At 37.3% G+C, this 20,039-nt stretch overlaps 1 protein-coding gene across 2 annotated transcripts in view; it reads left to right on the top strand.

Moving 5' to 3' along the window:
- The window catches only part of LOC128640217 (disintegrin and metalloproteinase domain-containing protein 9), a 176,032-nt gene that overhangs the window by 39,789 nt on the left and 116,204 nt on the right, over positions 1-20,039 (top strand). For both annotated transcript variants that reach the window (XM_053692617.1, XM_053692618.1), the window contains exon 2: positions 19,294-19,385. In XM_053692617.1, the coding sequence (XP_053548592.1) occupies positions 19,294-19,385 (92 nt within the window). The remainder of the gene's footprint in view (positions 1-19,293; positions 19,386-20,039) is intronic.

Below are 20,039 nucleotides of genomic sequence, written 5' to 3'. Positions count from 1 at the left end.
TCTATTTGGGAAATCTACTTCTGACCCATTAGGGGTCATTTGTCTATGTTGTTCTATATATTTTCGTACCTCGTCCCTGACGCGTTCGCTAAAGGAGTTAGCATTATCTGTATTATTCTCATTGCTAATATAGGGGTTTTCATTATGGCGATATGACCTTTTTAAATCGCTTAATTCTCTCTGGCTTTGCGCAAGCTGTTTATTTAAATCTTGTATCTGCGCGATTAAGTCCATATTGTGCTTATCTAAGGTGGCTAGGTTTCGGGCAAATTCATCCATTTTATTTTTGGCTGTTTTTAAACCCTCTTCGCGTCTGCGCGAGGAACGAATACTATTTTCTAGCTCCTGTATTTGCAATTGTTTGTCTGTGACACAAAACGACATTTCGTCAATTATGCATATTAGAAGGGGCCAAGATTTTAGTATTAGTTTTTCTCGCTTTTTGGGATCTTTGCATTGATTAATCATTAATAATTCCTGGAAGAATTCATTCTCTTCATTCCACATATTATTATTAACGGTAATATTTTTAGCCCTAGTTTCAAGCATATCCATAAAATCATTTAATTCACCCGCAATATTAAACTTCCCTTTAAGGTAACTTAAGATATCTTTCTTAAGGACCTGACCTTTAGTAATAGGTATGGTTATGGGACCAATTTCATTGCTATGTATAGAATTAAATGAGTCACTTCTGGCTACAGACATTATTGTATTGGTTTAGTATTTATTTAACTAAAATGCTAATACAATTTTGCCAATAAAAAGAGAGAAAAATTTTATATTTCAAAACAAAATATTATTAATTTTGAAATATGAAAAATTAATATTCCGAAATATGAAAAATTAATATTTTTGATTAATTTTGAAATATGAAAAATTAATATTTTTGATTAATTTTGAAATATGAAAAATTAATATTTTTATTAATTTTTCAAAATTAATCTTTAATAATATTTCAAGATATTAATGTCAATCTCGAAATATGAAAACTAATATTTCAACCTTTCAAAAAAAATTATATCTTCAAAATATTAATATCGAAATATGAATTTTTTTTTTTTTATTTTTTTTCTTCTCTTTTATAATAATTTCTATTTACTTACAAATATATTATATCAATTATGATGGAATATTAATAAATCTCAGAAAAAGTGCCTCCAATTATTATGTCAGTATATTTATGAAAATCTTAGTAGTGCTATCCAAATAATATATATAAGTTTATGGCAGGGTTATAAACACAATACAAAGAAATAGAAACCCTTATCAACCATGCACCTACTAGACCATACAATTAATATAAATATCTGAATTCTTTTATTTAGTTAATATCCATAAACATATTGAAGTATATTTGCAATAAAAGGAAATGAAACAAAATGTATATGCGTTAAAACCAACTCTTAAGATATGCTATCCTTCTTACAAAACCCAGAAAAATATACCTTCACAATTCAGCCTTTTATTTATTTAACACAATGGGACTAAAAACCTTTAACATCCAAGCAATACAATTCTAAACAGTGTTTATAAAACAATAGGATAATATATATTCTGCTATTTAATTGCAATTTATCCTAATACAAAATTAACTGACAATATCAGAACTTGTATAGATGAGTTACTTAGCCAATCAGACGCAGATTTAAACAATATATGTATATAGGCTGTGAAATGCTAACTTGAGAAAAACACACTGCTTCTTTAAATCTATTAAATACAAATTAACTATGCATATAACTTATCTTACAAAACCTTGAATACGTTACCAAAGTAAAAAGCAGTCGATATCCGATGTTCCTTGGTAGGAATTATTTTACCTCAGATCACCAATAAGTGTATATCGCAATCAATGAGAAGGGTAGATTCGCTTTGCTCAAGTAAAGTGGTATCTCACACCAGCGGGAACCAGTTACAAGTTTTAGCTTCAGCAGAAAATCTGTCTTTCTAAGATTGATGCTCATGACCAATGGTTGTCTGCAATAAAAATAGAAATAATTATTAGAGATGATCCAATCATTAGTATGTGTATGGTCCATAAGTATTTATTTATATTCTTAAAAACACAGAGGCTAAGTAAGATCTTTTGTGTTTTCAAAACATATATATCATTTCTATGTATATCTGAATTTATCTGTCTGAAAAATATAAGCAAAAACAGAGGTTATTACACATTTTTGACTGACTAAAACAGTTACCTCCCAAGCTTAGCAAATACCCATGTAATAATAATATAGAATTTAGACAATTTCCCAAATTTCTATATTTAATACATTCTGGGGCATGTATTTAAACAGAGAGAGAAAAAAAAATGTTTATTTGCTGTCTGTTTACGTGAACTTCCAGAGTCACACCTTAGCATTTGTCTGTGTTTTCCAAGGCCTTTATTGCTCCACATGGGGTCAATCCATGAGGAGTTGTAAGAGTCTTTAAAACAGCATATTTCCTGTTTAGCCAGCAGTGCAGATGTGTATTTAAAAATTAACACCATGTGCATAAAAGCTGTCTCTCCATGATTTTGATCAGTTCCAAAAGGGTAATTCAGACATTTCGTCTCCATATATTTGCCTGTATCCTGAAACTATGTTATATTTTAGTTCCTTGCTAAATTATACAATTGCATAATTTAACATATTGAGTGTGTGATATCTCCCAGAGATAATCCTTTGTTCTCCTTTCAGCCAAGAATGTCTCCTGTGCAATTGGAGTGGGGGAGATCTAATCCTTTGTCCTACAGACCATGTTCATATCCACAGATCTATTAAATAAAGACAAATATACCTCTATATATTATTTAATAATATTTCAAATACCTTGACAATATTATTATTATTTTATTATTAGTAGTAGTAGTGTTTGTATTATTTTATTATTATTACTATTATTATTAGTTGTAGTAGTATTCGTAGTAGTATTTTATAAGTAGTATTAGTATTTTTTTTATTATTAGTAGTAGTATTTTTATTATTATAATTTTAGTAGTAGTAGTATTTTTTTATTATTATTATTATTAGTAGTAGTGTCTGTGTATGTGTGTGTGTATATATATATATATATATATATATTATTTTTGTAGTAGTATTTTTATTATTATTTTATTAGTTGTGGCATTATGTTATTATTATTATTATTATTATTATTATTATTATTATTATTATTATTATTATAATAGTAGTACTAATAGTATTTTTATTATTGTTATTATTATTATTAATAATATTTTAGTACTAGTAGTAGTAATATTTTATTGTTGTAATTATTATTTTATTATTATAGTTAAATTAGTATTATTAGATTAATTTTCCTTATTTGCATAATTATAAATTCTCCGAACTAGTAGTATAGTGTGCACTAGACGTGCATTTGTCTCCGTGAAGAAACTAGTTCAGAAGATGGCGGACACCAGCGGCATTAGACTATAACAAAATAATTAAATGTATTAATTTAGTTATGTTGCTTGAAGTATACCAAAATTTTGGTTACAGTTAGCTCCAGTTATTAGTTTGTTCAGATCTTCTATTCCTGAAATAAGTAACACTAGGTCCAAATTCTACAACATATCGTGCCACAGGCCATTAACAGGTCACTCTTTAGTTTTGAGGAAAACCTACTTTTCAGGCAAGAGATCCAAGTAGATCAACGCTAGATCAAGTAGAAATGCGGAATGTATGAGGAGTGTATGTAACAGAGATCAATCAGTCAGGCTTTAAAGGGACATTTATTCAAACGCTGAATCACTTGAAACAATGCAGCAAATCTGTTAACAGCTGACTAGAAGACATCCCAGCAAATCTGTAGAAAGCTGACTATAAAATATCACATGAATATCTCTTTTTTAAAAGGAAGCTGATTTACCTCAGATTTCCTCAGAAGCCATATTTAATTACAAAGGGACTTGTGCTTGTCCTGTGACAAAAAAGTTTGCATCAGCCATGTGCATGCACAGTCACTTTTATTACCATCCTCCGTGTACAGAAGTTCATTATGAAATTTTGTGAGATTATGGTAAGATCCCATGACATCAAAGTAAAGCAAACTGTGGACTGATGTTGCTGATTGGCTTTATTTTTATGCATTCTCAGTGACGTTTTACTGAATCTAAGCCAATGAGGCCTCAATAAAAATAGAATAAAAATACCCACTTAAGATGTTTTTTTTTAAACAATTGCACTCACATTTTCCTAGGAATTAGAATTGCCCTACAGTTTAATAGTTACTAAGGAATGCAGATGCCTTGTGGTATATGTGTATGAAGCACAAGGAACCAGATTGAAGCAGAAGGTATACCAGTGATCCAGGGTGTGTCGGCAAGACTATTATATCCTCCACTAAAAAAAACTTAAAAAAACACTAACTGGATTTGTTATTCATTTGTTTGTTGTGCAGGGTCAGTCACCAGAGTGATTGGGCCGGACTTTAAAAGCCTTAGGGTTAAAGAAAATAATGTCAAGAACGAAGGCCTCTCAGAATCTGTGGCATGCACCATGATTATAGCACACAAAATGTCTATTGTATTTAAGTATAAGCTATTGTTCCATGTATATTAGAGGTAAAATCTATTGCTGATAATTAAATGCGTGATAACTGAAAATTATAAATTTAAGTGCGTGTAAAGATGGATGTTTCACTTTCTGTATATAAAAAGTAGAATATTATTGTAAGATTGAAAAAACATAATTTATGCTTACCTGATAAATTCCTTTCTCCTGTAGTGTAGTCAGTCCACGGGTCATCCATTACTTATGGGATATTAACTCCTCCCCAACAGGAAGTGCAAGAGGATCACCCAAGCAGAGCTGCTATATAGCTCCTCCCCTCTACGTCACACCCAGTCATTCGACCGAGAACCAAACGAGAAAGGAGACACTATAGGGTGCAGTGGTGACTGGAGTATAATTTAAAATTTAGACCTGCCATAAAAAACAGGGTGGGCCGTGGACTGACTACACTACAGGAGAAAGGAATTTATCAGGTAAGCATAAATTATGTTTTCTCCTTTTAAGTGTAGTCAGTCCACGGGTCATCATTACTTATGGGATACCAATACCAAAGCTAAAGTACACGGATGACGGGAGGGACAGGCAGGATCTTTATACGGAAGGAACCACTGCCTGAAGAACCTTTCTCCCAAAAACAGCCTCCGAAGAAGCAAAAGTGTCAAATTTGTAAAATTTGTAAAAAGTATGAAGAGAAGACCAAGTTGCAGCCTTGCAAATCTGTTCAACAGAGGCCTCATTCTTAAAGGCCCAAGTGGAAGCCACAGCTCTAGTAGAATGAGCTGTAATCCTTTCAGGAGGTTGCTGTCCAGCAGTCTCATAGGCTAAACGTATTATGCTACGAAGCCAAAAGGATAGAGAGGTAGCAGATGCTTTTTGACCTCTCCTCTGACCAGAATAAACGACAAACAGGGAAGAAGTTTGGCGAAAACCTTTAGTTGCCTGTAAATAAAATTTCAGGGCACGGACTACGTCCAGATTGTGTAGAAGTCGTTCCTTCTTTGAAGAAGGGTTAGGGCACAATGATGGAACAACAATCTCTTGATTGATATTCTTGTTAGTAACTACCTTAGGTAAGAACCCAGGTTTAGTGCGCAGAACTACCTTATCTGAATGAAAAATCAGATAAGGAGAATCACAATATAAGGCTGATAACTCAGAGACTCTACGAGCCGAGGAAATCGCCATTAAAAACAGAACTTTCCAAGATAACAACTTGATATCAATGGAATGAAGGGGTTCAAACGGAACACCCTGTAAAACGTTAAGAACTAAGTTTAAGCTCCACGGTGGAGCTACAGTCTTAAACACAGGCTTAATCCTAGCCAAAGCCTGACAAAAAGCCTGAACGTCTGGAACTTCTGACAGACGTTTGTGTAAAAGGATGGACAGAGCTGAGATCTGTCCCTTTAAAGAACTTGCAGATAAACCCTTTTCTAAAACCTCTTGTAGAAAAGACAATATCCTAGGAATCCTAACCTTACTCCATGAGTAACTCTTGGATTCGCACCAGTGTAAGTATTTACGCCAAATCTTATGGTAAATCTTCCTGGTAACAGGTTTCCTAGCCTGTATTAAAGTATCGATTACTGACTCCGAAAATCCACGCTTTGATAAAATCAAGCGTTCAATTTCCATGCAGTCAGCTTCAGAGAAATTAGATTTTGATGTTTGAAAGGACCCTGGATTAGAAGGTCCTGTCTCAGAGGCAGAGACCAAGGTGGACAGGATGACCTGTCCACTAGATCTGCATACCAGGTCCTGCGTGGCCACGCAGGCGCTATTAGAATCACCAATGCTTTCTCCTGTTTGATCCTGGCAATCAAACGAGGAAGCATCGGGAAGGGTGGAAACACATAAGCCATTCCCGAAGGTCCAAGGTGCTGTCAAAGCATCTACCAGGACCGCTCCCGGGTCCCTGGACCTGGACCCGTAGCAAGGAAGCTTGGCGTTCTGGCGAGATGCCATGAGATCCATATCTGGTTTGCCCCAACGTCGAAGTATTTGGGCAAAGACCTCCGGATGAAGTTCCCACTCCCCCGGATGAAAAGTCTGGCGACTTAGGAAATCCGCCTCCCAGTTCTCCACTCCTGGAATGTGGATCGCTGACAGGTGGCAAGAGTGAGACTCTGCCCAGCGAATTATCTTTGATACTTCCATCATCGCTAGGGAACTCCTTGTCCCTCCTTGATGGTTGATGTAAGCTGCAGTCGTGATGTTGTCCGACTGAAACCTGATGAACCTCCGAGTTGTTAACTGAGGCCAAGCCAGAAGGGCATTGAGAACTGCTCTCAATTCCAGAATGTTTATTGGAAGGAGACTCTCCTCCTGAGTCCATGATCCCTGAGCCTTCAGGGAATTCCAGACAGCGCCCCAACCTAGTAGGCTGGCGTCTGTTGTTACAATTGTCCAGTCTGGCCTGCTGAAGGGCATCCCCCTGGACAGATGTGGCCGAGAAAGCCACCATAGAAGAGAATTTCTGGTCTCTTGATCCAGATTCAGAGTAGGGGACAAATCTGAGTAATCCCCATTCCACTGACTTAGCATGCACAATTGCAGCGGTCTGAGATGCAGGCGTGCAAAAGGAACTATGTCCATTGCCGCTACCATTAAGCCGATTACCTCCATGCATTGAGCCACTGACGGGTGTTGAATGGAATGAAGGACACGGCAAGCATTTTGAAGCTTTGTTAACCTGTCTTCTGTCAGGTAAATCTTCATTTCTACAGAATCTATAAGAGTACTCAAGAAGGGAACTATTGTGAGTGGTAAGAGAGAACTCTTCTCTTCGTTCACTTTCCACCCATGCGACCTTAGAAATGCCAGTACTAACTCTGTATGAGACTTGGCAGTTTGAAAGCTTGACGCTTGTATCAGAATGTCGTCTAGGTACGGAGCCACGGAAATTCCTCGCGGTCTTAGTACCGCCAGAAGAGAGCCCAGAACCTTTGTGAAGATTCTTGGAGTCGTAGCCAACCCGAATGGAAGAGCTACAAACTGGTAATGCCTGTCTAGGAAGGCAAACCTTAGATACCGGTAATGTTCTTTGTGAATCGGTATGTGAAGGTAAGCATCCTTTAAATCCACTGTGGTCATGTACTGACCTCTTTGGATCATGGGTAAGATTGTCCGAATAGTTTCCATTTTGAATGATGGAACTCTTAGGAATTTGTTTAGGATCTTTAAATCCAAGATTGGTCTGAAGGTTCCCTCTTTCTTGGGAACCACGAACAGATTTGAGTAAAACCCTTGTCCGTGTTCCGACCGCGGAACCGGATGGATCACTCCCATTAGTAAAAGATCTTGTACACAGCGTAGAAACGCCTCTTTCTTTATCTGGTTTGTTGACAACCTTGAAAGATGAAATCTCCCTTTTGGGGGAGAAGCTTTGAAGTCCAGAAGATATCCCTGAGATATGATCTCTAACGCCCAGGGATCCTGGACATCTCTTGCCCAAGCCTGGGCGAAGAGAGAAAGTCTGCCCCCCACTAGATCCGTTCCCGGATCGGGGGCCCTCACTTCATGCTGTCTTAGGGGCAGCAGCAGGTTTTCTGGCCTGCTTGCCCTTGTTCCAGGTCTGGTTAGGTTTCCAGCCTTGTCTGTAGCGAGCAACAGCTCCTTCCTGTTTTGGAGCAGAGGAAGTTGATGCTGCTCCTGCCTTGAAGTTACGAAAGGCACGAAAATTAGACTGTCTAGCCCTAGGTTTGGCTCTGTCTTGAGGCAGGGCATGGCCTTTACCTCCTGTAATATCAGCGATAATTTCTTTCAAACCGGGCCCGAATAAAGTCTGCCCCTTGAAAGGTATGTTAAGTAATTTAGATTTAGAAGTAACATCAGCTGACCAGGATTTTAGCCACAGTGCTCTGTGTGCCTGAATGGCGAATCTGGAATTCTTAGCCGTAAGTTTAGTTAAATGTACTACGGCATCAGAAATAAATGAATTAGCTAGCTTAAGGGTTTTAAGCTTGTGTGAAATCTCATCTAATGGCGCTGAGTCAAGGGTCTCTTCCAGAGACTCAAACCAAAATGCTGCTGCAGCCGTGACAGGCGCAATGCATGCAAGGGGTTGCAATATAAAACCTTGTTGAACAAACATTTTCTTAAGGTAACCCTATAACTTTTTATTCATTGGATCTGAAAAGGCACAGCTATCCTCCACCGGGATAGTGGTACGCTTAGCTAAAGTAGAAATTGCTCCCTCCACCTTAGGGACCGTTTGCCATAAGTCCCGTGTGGTGGCGTCTATTGGAAACATTTTTCTGAATATAGGAGGGGGTGAGAAAGGCACACCGGGTCTATCCCACTCCTTAGTAACAATTTCAGTAAGTCTCTTAGGTATAGGAAAAACGTCAGTACTCGTCGGTAGCGCAAAATATTTATCCAACCTACACATTTTCTCTGGGATTGCAACTGTGTTACAATCATTCAGAGCCGCTAATACCTCCCCTAGCAATACACGGAGGTTTTCCAGCTTAAACTTAAAATTTGAAATGTCTGAATCCAGTTTATTTGGATCAGATCCGTCACCCGCAGAATGAAGCTCTCCGTCCTCATGTTCTGCAAATTGTGACGCAGTATCAGACATGGCCCTAGCATTATCAGCGCACTCTGTTCTCACCCCAGAGTGATCTCGTTTACCCCTAAGTTCTGGCAATTTAGACAAAACTTCAGTCATAACATTAGCCATGTCCTGTAGAGTGATTTGTAATGGCCGCCCTGATGTACTTGGCGTTACAATATCACGCACCTCCCGAGCGGGAGATGCAGGTACTGACACGTGAGGCAAGTTAGTCGGCATAACTTCCCCCTCGTTGCCTGGTGAATGATGTTCAACATGTACAGATTGATTTTTATTTAAAGTAGCATCAATGCAATTAGTACATAAATTTCTATTGGGCTCCACCTTGGCTTTTGAACATATTGCACAGAGAGATTCCTCTGAGTCAGACATGTTTAACAAACTAGCAATTAGACTAGCAAGCTTGGAAATACTTTTCAACTAAATTTACAAGCAATATGTAAAACGTTACTGTGCCTTTAAGAAGCACAGAAAAAAACTATGACAGTTGAATAACAATGAACCGGATTAGTTATAAAAACCCAATTTACCCGGTAAAAACATAAATTTAGCAAAGGATTGCACTCATTAGCAATGGATGATTAACCTTAATATCAGAAAAAAACGTATAATAATTTAAAAGATAAGCGTTTTTATCACAGTCAAAGCACAGTCTCACAGGTCTGCTGTGAGTGATTACCTCCCTCAAAACAAGTTTTGAAGACAGATAAAAATGGAAATAAGGGAGGCGCTCAAAGCTAAAGGTATCAACACTAAAACAGATTTAATAAAACATATTAATGATCACAGATATAAATACAAAGGGACGTCTCCCCAAAATAAATTAAGCTAATATCCTAAAAAGTCTATTGACCGCTAATATCCTAAAAAGTCTATTGATCGCTAAAACTAATTCAGATTTAAAAAACAAACAAGATAATCGGCAGTGCCTATGTAGTAATTGTGATACAGGCAGAAATAAATGTTATTTTTAAAACACCAAAACAAATGACAGTGTTCCGTAATTGAAATACCACCAAGCTGCCTTATTTGAGAAAAGCCGTAGCTGCCAAATATAGTGTTTAGAGAAATGAATCCGTTGTCCAAAGTTCTCTTACTTTGTAAGATATTTGTGTGTCAACACCAAAAAGCCGTGTACTTTACCAAGTTGTAGACTTGTCAGTTGCTGGTCTTACTCCCTCGCCCGGTCCTCACCTCGAGCGGGGCTGACTGCAGCTTTGGCGTCTGACGTCACAGAAAGGTGTTCCGGCTGAAGGTAGAGGCCGATTCATGCGCTCCCCTCTATGCGCTGTACTCCCGGTCCTCTTTGGAAAGCCCTGCACTTAGTGCTAGTAGCACGCAGGGGGCTGTAAAATCTATCTTGATAAAGCCCATAGGTGGGCGAAACGCGTCGTATGTGTTGGCAGTGCTGTTGTTATTACCATTGTAACAACTAACCATATCTTTGGAATCTCATTTGGAGTCTCACCTAATAACCCGGGTTACATTATTGAGACATTTTCTCTTAAGGAGCAGAGCCTCTGTATTGGGGAACACTGTTTTGGATATCCATTATACCAATCTGTTTTACAGCCCCCTGCGTGCTACTAGCACTAAGTGCAGGGCTTTCCAAAGAGGACCGGGAGTACAGCGCATAGAGGGGAGCGCATGAATCGGCCTCTACCTTCAGCCGGAACACCTTTCTGTGACGTCAGACGCCAAAGCTGCAGTCAGCCCCGCTCGAGGTGAGGACCGGGCGAGGGAGTAAGACCAGCAACTGACAAGTCTACAACTTGGTAAAGTACACGGCTTTTTGGTGTTGACACACAAATATCTTACAAAGTAAGAGAACTTTGGACAACGGATTCATTTCTCTAAACACTATATTTGGCAGCTACGGCTTTTCTCAAATAAGGCAGCTTGGTGGTATTTCAATTACGGAACACTGTCATTTGTTTTGGTGTTTTATAAATAACATTTATTTCTGCCTGTATCACAATTACTACATAGGCACTGCCGATTATCTTGTTTGTTTTTTAAATCTGAATTAGTTTTAGCGATCAATAGACTTTTTAGGATATTAGCGGTCAATAGACTTTTTAGGATATTAGCTTAATTTATTTTGGGGAGACGTCCCTTTGTATTTATATCTGTGATCATTAATATGTTTTATTAAATCTGTTTTAGTGTTGATACCTTTAGCTTTGAGCGCCTCCCTTATTTCCATTTTTATCTGTTCACTATAATCTAGACAATTGCAGGGATTTTTGTCTTTTAAGGGGGTGTGTGGTTATCAGTTTGGCCCAGCGCACCCATCTACCTTTTTTCGTTTGCAAGTTTTGAAGACCCCTGAGCTCTGTGGAGACGTTCCGGATCATGCAGGGATAGAAGGCAGACTTGTGACTAAATTTCTGATGCGTAGCAAAAGCGCCAAAATAGGCCCCTCCCACTCACATACAACAGTGAGGGAAGCTCAGTAAAACTGTTTTAATTTAAATAAACGACAGCCATGTGGAAAATAACGCCCAAAACAATTTTTCACCAAGTACCTCAGATAATTAAACGATTTAACATGCCAGCAAACGTTTAAAATCTAATTTATGAAATGTCATTAAAAGCCTGCTGCTAGTCGTTCACACTGCAAGTTAGGCTAAAAGTTATATGCATACAGTATTTTCCCAGTGAAGTGCCATTCCCCAGAATACTGAAGTGTAAACATACATACATATCAGCCTGATACCAGTTGCTACTACTGCATTTAAGGCTGTACTTACATTATATCGGTATTGGCAGTATTTTCTCAGTCAATTCCATTCCTTAGAAAATAATATACTGCAACATACCTCTTTGCAGGTGAACCTGCCCGCTGTCCCCTGATCTGAAGTTTACCTCACTCTTCAGAATGGCCGAGAACAGCAAATGGATCTTAGTTACGTCCGCTAAGATCATACAAAACTCAGGTAGATTCTTCTTCAAATTCTGCCTGAGAAGAAAACAACACACTCCGGTGCCGTTTAAAATAACAAACTTTTGATTGAAGATATAAAAACTAAGTATAATCACCACAGTCCTCTCACACATCCTATCTATTAGTTGGGTGCAAGAGAATGACTGGGTGTGACGTAGAGGGGAGGAGCTATATAGCAGCTCTGCTTGGGTGATCCTCTTGCACTTCCTGTTGGGGAGGAGTTAATATCCCATAAGTAATGATGACCCGTGGACTGACTACACTTAACAGGAGAAACTAAGAATTAAGATAGAGGCAGGGCCGGATTTCCCATTAGGCACAGTAGGCATGTGCCTACAGGCGCCTTGCAGTGAGGGGCGCCTGCCTGTCAGATATTAAAAAAAAAATTTTTTTTTTTTTTTAATGAGGGCATTTATTTTAGTAAGAATTGTGCTGCCAGGTGCCTACAAAGTCGAGTGTTTCATTGGGAATATGTTACAGCAGTTGAGGGAGCCATGAAGGAGAGAGGGGCAAAGATTAAAACTAAACCCCTCCCATTTTCGCCAGGCATTTTATTTTATGTACTTCTGTTGCCTTACACAGCCAAGCTCCATGCTGATGTGGTGCAGAAACTTTTTGTTGAGGAATGAAAGCTTCAGAACAGGTTAGGACTGTACAAGGCTTCTAATGCTGCCTAGAATGAAAACATAACAAGCAGAGCACTATAACCCCTTGGCTACCAGAGAGGGTTGCAGTGTATTCACTTGTTATGTGCTGTATTCCATTTTTATAGCCAGGAGTTTAAATTCTGTTTCAGGATGAATGTTTTTGTTCTATAAAGGCCTTGGAGGTGTGGAGGTTATGTGGGACTAGCTGCTTTGCTCTTTATTACAAGCTGCCAATTGTGATTTACAGCCTTTAGGGCACTTTGACAACAAAGTTTGTAGATTGTAAGGCTGTAAAATGTGTGTGTGTAAACCACTCACATGGCATATTTGTTTGTATGTATGTATATGTATGTGTATATATATATATATATACACATACACATCACACACACACATCACACACACACACATATATATATATATATATATATATATATATATATATATATACACATACACACACATCACATTAAAAATTGTTAATCTGTTCTTTTATCAAGTAAGTGTGGTATTTTTGTATTGTGGTAAATTGAATTTCTAAAATCTAATTTTAAACACATTTGTTGACCCCTGGATTACATATAATCTACAACATTCCATGTTTTCCTTAGAGAGAAACATCATATGATATTTATATTTCAGAACAAAATAAATGTAACATCTGTGTGTATTTGTACCAAAAATATCAGAGTTTACAAGATTTTTTTCATGTAGTGGAAAAAAATACCTACATTTTATATTTTCTTCCACTGGCTGCACAGGTTGTTGATGGTGATGAGCTTGCATGCTGCTAGTTTTAATATTGCTATTGTTTACACAAAACTGTGTTTAACTCCAACAAAATGTTAAGCACATAGTCAAAGTCATCTCCAGAAAAGCAATACACTAATGGCTTGTCAATAAACATGTCCTATGAGCCCATCTGGGTCTGCACAGATGTGTATTGCTGTTTCAGAACTGACATTGACTATGTGTTTAACTCTTTTGCAAGAGGCTAACACACTTCTGTGCAAGCACTAGTGCAATAATAAAATGCCCAGCAAACTGTCACATTTTATGTCCCTTTAAATAGGGTTTTCTTTAGAATATTTTGCATTAAAAGTTTAACATGATTTGTTTTTGTTATACATAATAGAAATTGTATGGCCATTTGAGTCAAGTGAATATTGATTTTTGGTGTAGCTTCCATTACAACAAATATTGCAATTGGTGTGTGTATTTGTGTATCTCCATAAAAGGGAAAAATGTAATTTTACATCTAATATTTATTTTTAGTTGTCCTAAATAATAATAAAAAAAGTCCTAATTTTTTCCACTTTTTTTCGGGGGGGGGGGGGGTGCTTCAGGTTTTTGTGCCTACAGCCACCTGAGATGTAAATCCGGCCCTGGATAGAGGGACAACATTATATATATATATATATATATTATTTTTTATTAATGTCCTCTTTGTTTTGAAGAAAGTCACATTTTTCACTTTCTGTATATTTAAAAAGTAGAATATTATTATTATTATTATTTATCTTTCAATTTATTTTTTCTTCTGATGTCCTCTTTGTTTTGAAGCAAGTCTAATTTTATCTTCAGTAAGTGTTATCCCTTAGATTGTTTCAAGATTTGTTCAGTGTTTAGCATCTCCATCTTGTCTTTACATGAATTACGCTTAGGGATATTTTTACTAAAGGGTAATCCAGTGGCTGACCGCTGTACATAGAGGAACGTATGTACACTTCACAGACAAGGACGAAGCCACAATATTCATCTGTAATTTGCTTTATTTTTTACATAGAGAATACCTTGTATATCTGACTAGGGTTATCCAACCAATTGCCGGCGGGCCAATTAAAGGAACAAGAACTCCTTTGTATTTAGAGAATTATCTGTAATCTTGCAATAAATTAACATGCAATCTTACCCCATAGTTTCCTCATAGTTGAGGAGCCAATCTAGAAATATTACTGGAGTACACAATGAAAAAAAACACAAAGTTCAAACCTATCTCACTCCCTGATGTGTAAGCAACTAAGAAAAAGAAAAGCCTCTACAACTTTCCTAGAAAAAATGTATTGAGTAAAAAAGTGTGCTTAAAAAGCAACAGCACCAACCAGGATATAATTAAACAATACAATTTATTCTATAAGTTGTAAGATTGTCTTATATATTACAGATGTAACTAATAAAATTAATAAAATTGACACATAAAAAGAAAACCACAGGTGGTCTAAAACCAAAAAAGCAGCATTGATAACATTGTATATTTAATATTGGCAGCATATAAGGATATTCCAGATACTGACACAAAAAGCGGCTAGGAAATAGGATATTGAGAGCGGTGGGAAAGTCACTGCACGTAGTTCTTTGATAGTCTGTGCATGTACCTCTGTTGGTAAATATAATATCCCCCTTAGTAAGGGTTGGAGTGTGAATTCGTTAGTTCCCCCGGTTCAAACAACCGTATCAGACTGTGCGTTTTACTTGTCTTGTCTCCCGGCTTACACTTGTCAGGGTTGATGTCCTTTACGGGCTGTTAAGATTTCTTACCACACTGTGTTTTGGTCTGTCTCAGTCAGGCGAAGTGTCTTCGGACTTCTGCGGGTTTAACTGCTGTTATTTACTCGCTGTTCCATCTCTGCTGTGCCACTTCCGTGTTGTTTTTCACGTGTGTGGATTCGACCAATCGGAACGCTTTTTTAGCTGTCAAGTAGAATTACAGCAAGTTGTGCTCTATGTTCAAACTGTAAGAGTTTACAGATATGTCACCTGTTTCGCTCACTGCTTAATGCAGAAGAAGCCGGCCGCTCATGGCATTTGGCTAATATCAGAGACAGATTTATTCTTGTGAAAGTGCAACACACTAAATACAGATCATGGTGCGTTGCACTTTCATAAGAATAAATCCGATTTCTTCCGCAACTTAACAGACTTAACGTCTGTAGTTTCAAATGCCTCATATCGCACAATATGCCGTCAGTATTATATAACACATTCTATACATGCTCTAGTCCAGAAGTGCCCAATCTTTCCTTATGAGTTGGCCATGGCCACACTGGGATTGTTTTCACTTGCAAGGCTGATAATAAAGTTTTAGAAATTTTATTAAAGTATATTTTAATATTTCTACATAAACAAACAGCATCAAGTAAGTGTTTTATTAGGAACTCAATTGCCAAATTATTTATTATTTTATTATTTGTCTAATAAACTATAGTGAGGTGTGTTTGTGTGTAAAAATCTCACTATACTTTATTATTCAATGGTTAAAAATTACTTGCCCAGGGGGCGTGTCCTAACAGCGATCCTGACCGGTCGCAACTTCCAAGAGCTCTGATTGAGAAGCTTAAAATCCGCCGATTATAGGCGCTACTACACAGCTAAAATATAATAGTATATGGTTGCAACGTCTGTTAGTCCCTCTGAGGGCTCATCTCTAATATTTGGGCTGTATTTTTGACATCGGATCTCTGGAAAGGACAATAGGGGCCTGGAGCGGCGGCTCCTTAATGGCGGCGCTTCCCCCTCGGTAAATCCGAGGTACTTGTTCCTAACTGGGAATTACAGCATTTCTGCACTAGCGAGAAGAAATCAGATACCTACAGTAAAGTGAATTAACACACTTTTCAAAGAGAACAACAAACAAACTACCTTACATGGCGACACTTAAAATGGCGCCAATGGCGGGAGAATCCTACTTGCAGCGATCGGATGAGAGGTTGGAGAGAATTGAAAAGCTGTTTCACAGGATGATGGATAAAGCTCCATATGACCGTTTGATGCAAATATTGCATAATAAAGAAATACATGCCACACACCTAACCAGGTCTTCTACTGTGAAAGGGTCCCTTGACACAGAGCCACTCGAAGACTTCTCACAGCCGGGAGAGCTGGCTGACTTGCCACAACCACAGGAGTCTCCTATGGAAGCCCATGCTGCGCAGAACACTACACCGCTGCCAAGATTGTCCGTAGCGCAGGAGAAGCAGCAGATCGCTTGCATTACAGACCTGCAAGATCAGGGGACACAGAACATCACCTCGATCAGCACACCTCGTATGAGCGGGCGCCCTCAAAAAATTACTGGATCTATAGCCCGGCATGTGACTCGGAGGCTAACGGTGCAAGACACAGCAGGGACGCTAACCCAAGGGACACAAAAATGGACTCTGCCACCTGCTGTTCTGCACTGGAGGTACGCTGAGCAGACATCTCGTTCTCCTTCACAACAACAAGCATTAAGAGAACTCAAGTCCTGTCATCGCAAAAATTCACAGGTTTTTATATCAGATAAAGGCTAGATTATTGTAATGTCAGCTAGCAGGGGTTAAACAACTATCCTGTTGTGCTGACCAGATGTGACTTTGCTCAATTCATCTAGGAGGTTGAACAGAGAAAACCATAAGGGACTCATTTTGAAAGGTGGCCCGTTGGCAGAGATGTTTAGTGTTTCACATGTTGTTTAGTTTCAGTTAATTAAGTATAGGATGCGATAGCTTGGATATGCCACATACCTCACTCTACCCTACACAGCCTGCTACTCTAAGATGCTTAATTTTAATTTTTATAAAATAGCATATTCTTCCTCATACTATTGTACTGAAGGAAGGCTATCTATGGGAAAATAAATAATAAATAGCCTACATGTTTGTGGAACGCACAGTCTTTCCCTGGCGGCTGGCGGCCGAGGCCACAGGGAGGGTAGTATTATATTGCATTAGATGACATGTACAGAGAACAGCTATGTATCCCAACATTATAGTGATGGTATTGGCGGTATACTTTATGAAACAGCAGAAATATGTTGGGTCACTAATTCACTTTCAAGTATGTAACATGAATACTTCAGTAATTCATATCATATAGTATTAGTAGTTTTTTTTTAAGTCTTGTTACTATTGTTGCTGCAGTTACTAATCTCTCACTAATATTCATTGCTACAACATTGATAATGCCCACTCCGCTCCAAAAAGATTGCTATACATAAGATCTCATCATTAAGACAGATATCAAGAGGATCCTTTGTCAAATATCACATTTATTTATACCCTCACTTTGTGTAGGGGTAGTATAATTTATCCTCCCTATTGCATATGGAACGTTAGACAGCTAGTTATGTTCTTAACTATTAACCCAGTTGGGACTTTTTTCTTTCTTTATTGTTTTCTATATCACATTATGTAAAACCTTCCCTTTTTAGTTTTTCTTTCTGTTAGTTTATCCACAGCATTGGACTAATACTACTCCACACCAAACAGATTTTAAATTTCTAAGGGGTCCAAGAGCGACCTAACATGTCTTAGGGGTATAAAAATGAAGTCTGTCTTGACTCCTATGTAATATCTTCTTTAAAGACTCAATTTACAAATTATATGTATAATTACTGCATGATAAGTCTGTATGTACCATTTCATTTGACAGTTCTTCAATAAAAAAAAAAAATAAAAAAAAATTACTAGCCCAGAGGAAAAAGTTACTAGTCCACGCAATGTTAAAGGTAAGAAAAAGTCAAATTTTTTAATTGTCTGCTGCAATTTTCTTACTCGTCCAGGAATAGTGGAAATTTTACATTACAACACCTTTTTCTATATTAAATAACTTAAAAATGGGTTGACAAATTTAACTAGTAATAGCTACAGATTTCAGAACAATTCAATCCAGAATTATTATAATATCCAGACTTTTTTATTAATATTTTTAAAAATACAATTTACTACAAAAATTGTTTTTCCCGGCAAGTAAGTCACAATCTTTTCTACCTGTGTCGTTGCCTTGTTTTTTGTGGTCTAAAATGCAAATGCTAATCAATATTTATTTAAAACAACAATTATTACCTTTCTGATAACAGTTCTATACTATCTTTCTGTTGGTGCGCTATTTATAGAGTTTTTTTTTAAATGATATAAAACTACCTTTAGGTTGCATGTTCAAGCTGTATTATGACGTAAACATTGCTTAAATGATTAAAGTGAATGTCAAGTTTGATGAATCAGTGCCCGGTTTTTAAAAACATGGGGAACTTTCATTCATCAAACTTTACATTCCACTCATTTTGTTAAAATACCTTTTAATCTTGAAAGCCTCCAAGTTGGATCATTTTACAGATGCAAATATACAAAAAAAGAAACAATTCTGAATTCCAAACCTTTTTGAACCTGTAACCTTATGACATTGATTAGTAGTAGGTGGCTGCACTGAAGGATCGGTATTGGGACCTTAAAGGGATATAAAACCCAAAGTGTTTCTTTCATGATTCAGCTAGAGGATGCAATTTTACAACTTTCTAACTTCTATAATCACATTTTATTCATTCTCTTGGTATCTTTTGTTGAAAAGCAGGGACATAAGCTCAGGAGCGTGCACGTGTCTGGAGCACTATTTGACAGCAGTTTTGCAAGAATGTTATCCATTTGCAAGAGCACTAGAGGGCAGCACTATTTCCTGCCAGGAAGTGCTGCAGACACCTACCTAGGTATCTCCTTAACAAAGAATACCCTGAGAATGAAGCAAATAAAAGTACTAAATTGAAGGTTATATTTTCAGTTTTTAGTATAAGTTTTATGCTTTTCTGTGATTCTGGGTCTGGGCCTCATTAAGCTGATCTCTCAATTTCCTTCACGTTATTTTTATTAGCATATCAAGTTTCTGCAATTCTGGACTATGAGATCGTCATTCCACAACGTATAGCGAACAGAGAGAAGAGAGACCTGGATCCGCACCAATCAGTAAGTTGTGAAGGAGATGTCCTAATTTTACTTAAATGTATTAATGGGGAATGGGTAATAAAGGGATTATCTATCTTTTAAAACAACAAAAATTCTGGTGTTCACTGTCCCTTTAAATGTATTAATGGGGAATGGAGGATTTAAAGGGACATGAAACCCACATTTTTTCTTTCATGTTTTAGAAAGAGCATGCGATTTTAAACAACTTTCTATTTTACTTCTTTTATCTAATTTGCTTCGTTCTCTTGATATCTTTTGTTATAAAGCATATCTAGATAGTCTCAGTAGCTGCTAATTGGTGGCTGCACATATATACCACATGTGATTGCCTCACCAATGTGGATTGCTATTTCTTAAACAAAGAATATCTGACGAATGAAGCAAATTAAATAATAGAACTAAATTGGAATGTTGTTTAAAGTTGTATCCTCTATCTGAAAAATAAAAGATTTTTTTGGGGGGGTTTAATGTCCCTTTTTAACTATGAAGAGAGGTTAGCCAAGCTGAGTCTGTTTACTCTAGAAAAAGGTGCATGAGACGTGATGTGATTACTCTATACAAATATATTCAAGGCCCCAACACAGAGTTGGCAGAAGTAAATCAGTTGTTTTGTGACAAATCATAGTTTAAGGCTAGAGAAAAGGAGATTTAATC

This window comes from Bombina bombina, chromosome 9, assembly GCF_027579735.1.
Source record: "Bombina bombina isolate aBomBom1 chromosome 9, aBomBom1.pri, whole genome shotgun sequence".
Lineage (NCBI taxonomy): Eukaryota > Metazoa > Chordata > Amphibia > Anura > Bombinatoridae > Bombina > Bombina bombina.
Note: the sequence above shows the minus strand (reverse complement) of the source record. Positions and strands in the feature narration are given on the sequence as shown.